General features: G+C 35.3%; 2 protein-coding genes across 3 annotated transcripts in view; one reads left to right on the plus strand and one right to left on the minus strand.

The window, feature by feature from the left end:
* LOC132114985 (inhibitor of nuclear factor kappa-B kinase subunit beta-like) overlaps positions 1 to 1,660 on the minus strand; it is a 31,799-nt gene extending 30,139 nt beyond the window's left edge. Inside the window, exons 1-2 of one of the 2 annotated variants that reach the window (XM_059523398.1) lie at positions 1,444 to 1,660; positions 874 to 1,008 (exon numbers count right to left, since the gene is read on the minus strand). In XM_059523398.1, coding sequence (XP_059379381.1) covers positions 874 to 978 — 105 coding nt within the window. In that variant the 5' untranslated portion in view covers positions 979 to 1,008; positions 1,444 to 1,660. The remainder of the gene's footprint in view (positions 1 to 873; positions 1,009 to 1,443) is intronic. The other variant, XM_059523397.1, reaches the window with a different exon arrangement.
* A 4,820-nt stretch (positions 1,661 to 6,480) lies between these two features.
* The window catches only part of LOC132114986 (tissue-type plasminogen activator-like), a 21,566-nt gene continuing 18,046 nt past the window's right edge, over positions 6,481 to 10,000 (plus strand). The window contains exon 1 of the mRNA XM_059523403.1: positions 6,481 to 6,615. The gene's annotated coding sequence lies outside the window, so the exon portion shown is untranslated. The remainder of the gene's footprint in view (positions 6,616 to 10,000) is intronic.

Below are 10,000 nucleotides of genomic sequence, written 5' to 3' on the forward strand. Positions count from 1 at the left end.
ATGTCTGTCCAATCAGCCTGATTCACTTCAAATACAACACTGTAATCCTTTTATCACAACATCACTAATGTTATCATGCCATTGCTACAGGAAAAGCTGATTGGAATGATGTTTAAACCCTAAAACTAAGCCGAATGCCTGATAGCATCATTATTCCAGCATCAACAAGGATGTCTAAATAAGAAAAAACATGTACTGAAAATGTCCTCATCCTCAAGGCATCCAAGATGTAGATGTTTTAGTTTGTTTTATTCATGCAAACAAATTCGGCTTCACTTATCAATGGATGCTCTTCAGTGAATGGGTGCCGTCAGAATAAGAGTCCAAACAAACATCACAATAATCCACAGCACTCGGGTTCATCAGTTAACATCTGGAGAAAGAAGAAGCTGTGTGTTTGTAAAAAAACAAATCTATCATCAAGATGTTTTTAACTTCAAACCATTGCTTCTTCTTCATCCATAATAACACTTCCTCCAGTGAAAAAGTCCATCTCTTGTTGTCTCTCATCAAAAGCCACACACTTATTTGTTTAGAGCTGTTTTGGACTGTTTAAACAGTGCTTGATCCGTGCAGATTTCTCTCCTGATTCAGACAAGACCACTTTTTCACTGGAGCAAGGAATATTATGGATAGAGACTTGTATTTTAGTTGGAAGCAACCATCTCAGTGACAGATTTGTTTTTTGTTTCTCTGATGGACTGGAGTGCTGTGGATTATTGTGATGTTTTTAACAGCTGTTTGGACTCTCATTCTGACGGCACCCATTCACTGCAAAAGATTTATGAATGTGCAATGCTGTTCCGATGCTCTTCTGTATCTCAGCCCCTCTTTCAGTTCTTTGTTTTAACGAAAAAAAGAACCACGTTGTACCTTATTTTGCCAGAGAGTGACGTTCCCGAAGCCTCCGGTTCCCAGCCGCTCTTTCAGTTCCCAGGGGCCACACATCTGCGACTGCATGGAGGGAGGACGGCTCATGACAGGCCCTCGATTACTCACATACAAACCCTACAGAGGAGAACACTATCAGAACAATATCTGTATATACAACTAATGTTACAAAACTACTTATGTAGGACAGTTTTGTATTTGAGTGTAAAGGCTTAGAATTTGTCCCATAACCTGAGCTACATCTGACATCCGATGAGGTCCTTATGATTTTATTTATATATATGTCTATGTGTCCTGTGTGTGTGTGTGTGTGAGACATCAACATGAGAAAGTGAACTACTTTCTGTGTTCATGTAACTTTCTGATCTCACAAAGTATCTTTGTACACAAGATCAGTTTAACAGACTTTCAAAATCTGCTGTATTACATAAGAAAAGTACCTGTAGTTTAGATATGTAAAGCTGTTTATTCAGAATAGACTGTATTTCTGTGATAAAGCGGCTCGTGTTGACTCTGACACACTGTCTCATCATCAATGTGAGGTGATTTTACCTGTCAGATTTGATCTGAAAAAACACTCTCCAGAAGACTTTCCTCCGTTTTAGAAGAGATTACTCCTGCGATCTACACACAGCTACTGTTTTCTTTCATTAAATCAGTCAATGCATGTTTTAGGATTGAGTTTGAAAGTAGAAGAGCCTTGAGTTGGTTTCTCTACTTCCTGAATCTTGCCTTTCCCGTAAATACTGTGAAAGCGCAGACGAGGGAAACATCTGAGCTCTCAGTAGGCTCCTATACTCCACACACTACAACACTAGAGAGCTATTTTCACTTTCACTATTAGCTTATTAGCATGCATATTGGCTCTTTATTAGTACTTATAAAGCAAATATAAATGCCTTGTTTTGCATTATATTTTAGATCACTTAATACAAACCTATGCATAAACTTAACAAATAATTAATCTTAACTAACTGTTTATAAGCAGCAAATTATGAATTAAATGAGGCAAGGGTCATAGTTAATAGTCTGTTAATAGTCAGAAGTGGTCCCCAAAATAAAGTGTGACCAATTTATGTCAAACGTTTTGCTTGCAAAGTTTGTTTGTGGCTTTTTCTTTGCAATAAATGACACTAATATTGACCTAATAAAACGTGTAATGATAACGGTAATACATTTTATTTACAATGCAGCTTGCTTATACTCAGAAATGTGCTATAAATGACTAATAATATTAATGCATTTTTAAATCATGTTTTAATGTTTCATCTATCTTATAATATGTAAAGTCATTTTAAACTTTCAGGCCATGCTTTTTCAAGCCAGTCTCAAAGTTTGTAATGATAATTATTTCTGGTTTTTAATGCACGAGTAAAATTGTCACTAAAATGGCATTTCTATATGTTCCTAAAAGCTATATTTTAAATCAGAATCACCTACAGATATGTTGTGCATTGTATAAATTTCCATGGCTTTGCATTTCCTCTTCCATCTCTCACACTCCGCTTGAATCACTGCTGCATCCTGTTGGGATCATTTCTCCAAAAGATTGAGTTCCTGTGGTGCCAGATATAACCTTTCTCAGCCTTGAAAGCTGAAGTTTCCTTCATTTGTTTTTTTTTTCTTCTGTCAAATGATTGACATTTGAATACCAATTGCTACATTATTGTCACATATCTATTGGACCTTGCTAAAAATGTCAAGAGTTCTTGTTTGATTTAATACAATTGCATTCATGTCCTCAATAGAAAACAAAATCAGTATTAAAATACTTTTATTTATTATGGCATAAGATGATCTGACTGGGTCTCAGAGCTCTTAGGAGACACCTCCTTCACTGGCCTTTTTTTCATTTTACAGGCCCATTTTCAGTTTACAAGATCGTCTATGACCCTAAATAACCACGGTGCGATGATGATAAGCCTGAAGTCCTGTGTCATTATGACTGAATTGGATCTTTTGGCTAGTTTGTCCTGAGCGATGCAGAATCTCTCAGATGTGGCCGGTGGAAACATGTCATCGCTGAGTAAATAAACAGCAGTGGGGTAAACAACTAATAAATCTTCTTAATCAGATGCTCTTAAGAATCACATGTTGCCGCATCTGAGAAATTCTAGAGGTCACTTGCGTCCACTCACGGATGTTCGGGTGTGAGTGATGAAGATGGCGTAGATGTGACGTCCTGAAGCGTCCCAGCTGCGGTTTATACAGATGTTTCCTTTGATTGTGCATAATACTTGATGAAACAAGGAGATAATCTGAGTGTAACATTAATCAGATAATAAACATGTTTGAGTCATATAATACTAACTCACTGACTTCACGAAGAGCACTACCTATATGACATAAGAAGTTCTCTTCTCTTGTTTACTAATCTAGTTTGGCATTGTCCTCTAGAATTGTTGGCTCTTAGAAAATCGCTTGTGATTGTTCCATATTTGCTCCTTATAGAGCTCACGAAAATAACATTTCAATAAAATAAAATTAGGCTAAATTAAAGCTCACCAAACTTCAGACTCAAGCGTACTATATAAAACAGCTGATTTTTTTCTGTCTGGGTATCAGTGGTAAAGATTGTACATGGCCTTTTCTGCAGGTTACATTGTTACATCAATAGGTGGCGACAAATGATTGGATTCATGTATTGAAGCATTCATTTGATTCGTTAGAGAATATTAATTTGTTGAATGAAACAATTGAGCGAGTCACTGAATCATTCCCTGAACCGATTTTTTTCAACAATACTGTTTTACTCAGGAATGAAAAAGTGAGTGATTCATTGAATCCTTCACGGAATCATTCATTCAACAATGCGGTTTCGTGCAGCATTAGAACAACTGAGTGAGTCATTGAATCATCCACTGAAGCGATTCGTTTTATTCAGGAATGAAACAACTGAGTGAGTCATTGAATCATCCACTGAAGCGATTCGTTTTATTCAGGAATGAAACAACTGAGTGAGTCATTGAATCATCCACTGAAGCGATTCGTTTTATTCAGGAATGAAACAACTGAACGAGCCATTGAATCATCCACTGAAGCGATTCGTTTTATTCAGGAATGAAACAACCGAGTGATTCATTGAATCATCCACTGAAGCGATTCGTTTTATTCAGGAATGAAACAACCAAGTGAGTCATTGAATCATCCACTGAAGCGATTCATTTTTTCAGCAATGAAACAACTGAACAAGTCATTGAATCATCCACTGAAGCGATTCGTTTTATTCAGGAATGAAACAACTGAGTGAGTCATTGAATCATCCACTGAAGCGATTCGTTTTATTCAGGAATGAAACAACTGAGTGAGTCATTGAATCATCCACTGAAGCGATTCGTTTTTTCAGCAATGAAACAACTGAACAAGTCATTGAATCATCCACTGAAGCGATTCGTTTTATTCAGGAATGAAACAACTGAGTGAGTCATTGAATCATCCACTGAAGCGATTTGTTTTATTCAGGAATGAAACAACTGAACAAGTCATTGAATCATCCACTGAAGCGATTCGTTTTATTCAGGAATGAAACAACTGAGTGAGTCATTGAATCATCCACTGAAGCTATTCGTTTTATTCAGGAACGAAACAACCAAGTGAGTCATTGAATCATCCACTGAAACGATTCGTTCTAACTGTTTTATTCAGGATCAGGAATTAAACAATTTGACAGAGTCATTGAATCATTTGCTCAACCTATTCTTTCAGCAACTTGATCCAGCAAGAATTACAGAAAGGGTCTGATTTGGTATTCTTTGGATTTTTATATTGGTGGATTAAAAAGAGGCAAAGGCAATTAAACGAAAATGACTCCATATTAACTTGTATAGGCCTATCTAAAGTCTTTTGTGTGTGTGTGTGTGTTAAATCAATATCACAAAATCACTCTGTGACCTTGTCAATATTAGTGGTCCAAGTCCTCATCGCTATTTAAGATGAGTCTCTTTTAAATTAGCTTCAATTATACTTTCTGTGCTCTTGACACCTTCACACTCGAGGGAAAACCAGACCAAAACCAATGGTGTTTAGATCCCTTCTAGTCCATGACACAAGTTAGTACATCACAATGATTTCCCCTCAATAGACCAGTGGTTTTTTTCTCATTTGTTGTGTTGATTTTCTGCTGAGGAAAGCACAGTCTTTATGAAGAGTCTAATGGACTAACAGATGTACAGTGAAATTAGACTGTAAAATATGAAGCAGGAATATTCTTGTTTTCTGCAATCAAAGCATAATTAGGCTACTATCAGAAACAAATTGTACAGCCTTAGGTTCCTTTAGTTAATGTATTACATGAACTTGAATAAACAATGAACAATACATTCATTACAGTATTTACCAATCTTTGTTATTATTAGTTAATGAAAATACAGTTGTTTATTTACAGTGCATTAACTAATGTTAACAAGCACAACTTTTGATAGCCTAATACATTAGAAAATGTTGAAATTAACATGAACTAAGATTAATAATTGCTGTAGAAGTATTGTTCATGCTTTGTTCATGTTAGTTAACTAATGTTAACTAATGAACCTTATTGTAAAGTGTTACTTTTATTTATATTAGCTTTTATTAGTTTGATGAAGACAGTTCTCGTCATTTGCACAGACTGTAAAAATATATATATTTTAATAAATTATTGGAGTAAGAGAAAACACTTTTTCATTGTTTCTATACTGTAAAATTTCACTTGATGTGTATTTGTTGTTAAAATTGTTCTACAGATTTTTTTTCAGAGCAGGATTATGTCTCAGTAATGTAATGTCACAAAATGTTTGTTCGTGGTGTGTTTTTACAGAAACCCGTTTTGGCCACGGAATTACAAATGTAAAGTAGCCTATTAATAAAGTAAGTACTGTTAATTTCACAGTATTAGTTTGTGCTTGCAGTTAAATTCAGAGAATTTTTTCCAAAATAGCCAGTTTATAGGATATCTCGTAATTTTGTCTTTTTCATTTTCAGAATTTCGAGAGATAAACTCAGAATTCAGATTCCGAATTTACAACTCTCGAAATAATCGTTTCATAATAATATCGCAATTATTTTTTCTAATAAGTAGGATAAATAAAATTAGGATACTTCTTGCCCATTTTTCCCCCTCACAATTCAGTTTCTCTTTTTTTTAATCAAAATTGCCGGTAAATATTCTCAGAATTGCGAAAAAGTCTGAATTGTGAGATAAAAAGTATCATGAAAAAAAATCATTAATTTATTTTACTAAATTTTTTTATGGTAAGTGGTTGCAATCAATTTATTTTAGCTATATTTAAATAAACTAATTTAGTTGAGTAGCTTTCAGCTAAATTTGTTTATTTAATTGATTGCAACCACTTACCATAAAAAAATTAGTAAATTCAATGAATTTCAATGAGTTAGGCCTATTCATTTTTATTTTTTGCTTTAAAATAACTGACTCTTGATATTGTCTAATGCAATGCGTACATTGAGTATATTTTTCACGTACTTATGTTATGTTGAGTATTAGCCTACATCACTGACATGCACGTTATTATAGTATACTCACTGATCTCACACACTTATCGGGCAGTCCTGTCTCTCTCCCCGCCCCGCATCAGCATCATCACTTCCGAGATAAATACCCTGAGATTCACGAGCTCAGACACAGAGACACGGAGGAGATAGACCCGGAGAGACCCTTTATTTCGGGTTAAGACGCATTCACGCGCACTAAAGAGGAAGCGGAGTACAGCGCACTTGTTTCGGGAGGTGAGACGCGAACACACGCGCTATTTCATGCTTAAACAAGTTTCGATTCATGCGTTTAACTCCAGAACAGCGCAGTGCTTCAAAACACACAGAGCTGCCTTCCTAGACAGCAGCATTTTAATCATAAGTGCGTTCCGATCCGGAAAACACCTGATGCAGGGAAACAGTCATAGTGTGAAGCGAACTGGGATTTGAGACACCACCGAGTACGCATTTATTTCACTTATATATTCTACAAAATTGCATATTAAATTAGGCTACTTTTGACAGTTAATATACAGTAAACACGAACATGCTCAAATGTCGCCATTTACAGTATAGGCTATTATTTATACTTGTTAAAGGCTCTTAAAATTGATTCATTTCTTGGAATGTAAGTTCATGTACTCAGGTTGATTGAGGATTGAATGATACTACATTTTACACACACACACACACACACATGAGGATCATATGATCATATTTCTGGTTACCTATCATTTTAACAGTGCATAATATATGCCAAACTGAGCATTTGTTTAATAAAACCTTACTTACATACAGGTAGGCTATAATAGTATCAAAGAGTTATGCATTTATTGTACTTGCATATACTACAAACTTATAGCATGTGAAATATATAATACACTGTAAACTTGCACACATGCAGTTGTTTCCTTAAACAGCTATTTATATCTGATTCTTTCAATTACTTATTTTATATTTGTAAATTGAAAAAATGATTCAGTCATATTAATATTAAAATTGTAAATTTTTATACATTGTAAAATTAGTAAATGTGAAGTTGTTGCCTTAATAATCTGTTCGTACCTGATTTAAACGTGTGAAAGTGACTTTTGATGGAGCAGCTCTGTATATTCAGGTTTGAGTCAAACGTGTTAATTTAAGTTTAACCTCAAGGAGCACTTTGTATTTTCACAGTTTGCGTATAAAATGCATGTAGAGTTTTGGTTCTGTGCTTGTGATCTGCATACTCTAGTACACTGCAGTCATCAGACGTTCATCCAGCTCTTACAGTACAGACTATAATTCATGTTGACTCCTTCAGACTCGTGTGACGTTGACGTTCAGGAATTTGTTATTCCTCGAATAACTCTCTGCTGTGTGTAAATCCGCTCTTATCTGCTGAACTACGAAACCGTATGCTTGTGCCGTGAACGTCCAGCACTGTGCGTCTAAAAACGTCATTCGTATGAGAGATACCGTGTGTCAGAGACACTTCAAGACTGATCCTAATCTAAAGACGGTTGCAGTGTTAACCCACCAGACCAGAATGACTACAAACCGCCTCTGGCTTTTATTAAGATCCGAGTTGTGGTGAATGTTTACAGTCTGCTCACAGTCAGCACATCTACAGCACGCTCTAATGCATAAGATCTGTGCTTTACAGACACACTGCTGTGTTGGTGGCTCTTTGTTGGTTTAAGTCAGATTCCTTTTACGCTGCTCATATCTCACCAGGTCTGCTCGTGCTGACATTAACATGCTAGTTGTTTTTGCTTCAAATTGCAGGCAGCTTCTCTTATCCTGCGCTGACTCAGCCCTCGAATTTATCGAGCGCTTACAGATGGACAGATGCAGGACAGATAGACGGACTTGTAATGAGGACGCTGTGTGTGTGTCTCTCTCTCTCTCTCTGTCTCTCTCTCTGTGGTGACTCAGCTTCACTCTTTTACAAGCTTTTCAACTCACTCATCACGTTTGCAGCAATCTATTCCTTTATTGTTCCCTCCCACGTGTTTCCGTCTAATGGACAATGGTGCTGTGTTCTGCTTTTAGGGCCAAAAGTAAGGATCAGATTTCTCACACACAAATGCACACAAACGTGTGCATGTTGATATCAAATGCTGCATGTTCTCACTTTGCAACATTGAAACAACTTGTTGTTTTCCAGTTAAGACATCCTTAAACAGGATTTGGGAGGTGTAACTGATACAGGATATTAAGACTTGAATAAATGTGATTTGCTTTGTTACATTTAAAGATTTGTGCCAGCTGTTCTTGCTATGATTTTTATGCTTAAAATGTTGTGAATTCAAAACTAATGGTTCTGCATTTGCTTGTATTCAAGATGCATGTACTGAATTCTTTATAAGTTGTGCAGTGTTATATGTGCAGTGAATATGTCTTGTTTTAAAGTATGTTTTATACTGTAAGCTGAAAAAAAATTGTCTCAAGTTTGAGGATTATATTCGAAGAGAAAATACTTTTACAAAAATAAAATGTTTAAGGTTGAATAACTTTGAAGACTTAAGTATGAGGCTGAAGTTTATAGACAAAAACACTCAGGTTTGAGTTTGAAGAAGTCTGAAGACAGAAATACTGTTAAGTGTGAAGTTCAAGATGTTCGAAGACTAAAATTACTCTTAAGCTTGAGATCGAAGAAGCTTGAAGACAGAAATAATCAAGTTTGACAGAAGTTTGAAGCCTAAAAATACTCAAGTTTGAGGTTGAAAAAATGTTATAGATAAAAACTGCTCAGGTTTGAGGTTGAAGTCAAAAATACTGTTAAGTGTGAAGCTCAGGATGTTCAAAGACTAAAAATACCCGTAAGTTTGAGATTAAAGAACTTTAAGGCAAAAATACTCAAGTTTGAGTTTGAAGAAGTTTGAAATGAGGTCAAAGAAGTTTAAAGATTGAAATACTGTTAAGTTTGAAGTTCAAGATGTTTTAAGACTAAAAATACTCTTAAGCCTGAGATCGAAGAAGCTTGAAGACAGAAATACTCAAGTTTGACAGAGAAGTTTAAAGCCTAAAAGTACTGATGTTTGAGGTTGAAAAATGTATAGACAAAAACTACTCAAGTTTGAGATTAAAGTCTTAAACAATAGATTTAATATAAAGACTTAAAATAGTCAAGTTTGAAGTTGAAGTTTGCAGTCAAAAATACTCAGAATTTTATAGACAAAATAACTCAAGTCTGAGGTTGAAGTCTGAAGACTAAAATGCTCTTGAGGTTGAGGCTGAGGAAGTTTAAGACTAAGGTTGTAGGAAAAATACTCTTAAGTTTGAGATCAAAGAAGCTTGAAGACAAAATACTCAAGTTTGACAGAGAAGACGTTTGAAGCCTAAAAATACTCAAGTTTGAGGTTGAAAAATCTCAAGACTTAAAAACAGTCAAGTTTGAAGTTGAAGATGTTTGCAGCCAAAAATACTCAGAATTTTATCCACAAAAAAACTAATGTTTGAGGTTGATATCTGAAGACTAAAATGCTCTCGAGGTTGAGGTTGAAGAAGTTTAAAGACTAAAATACTCTTAAGTTTAATGCTGAGCAAGTTTAAGACTAATGTTGTAGACAAAATACTCTTAAGTTTGAGGCCGTTGCCAGTCTGTGGTTTTATATGTAAGTGACTCATAAAGAGAGAGTTCATACTGACTCATGAG

Source organism: Carassius carassius, chromosome 34, assembly GCF_963082965.1.
Source record: "Carassius carassius chromosome 34, fCarCar2.1, whole genome shotgun sequence".
NCBI classification, from domain to species: domain Eukaryota; kingdom Metazoa; phylum Chordata; class Actinopteri; order Cypriniformes; family Cyprinidae; genus Carassius; species Carassius carassius.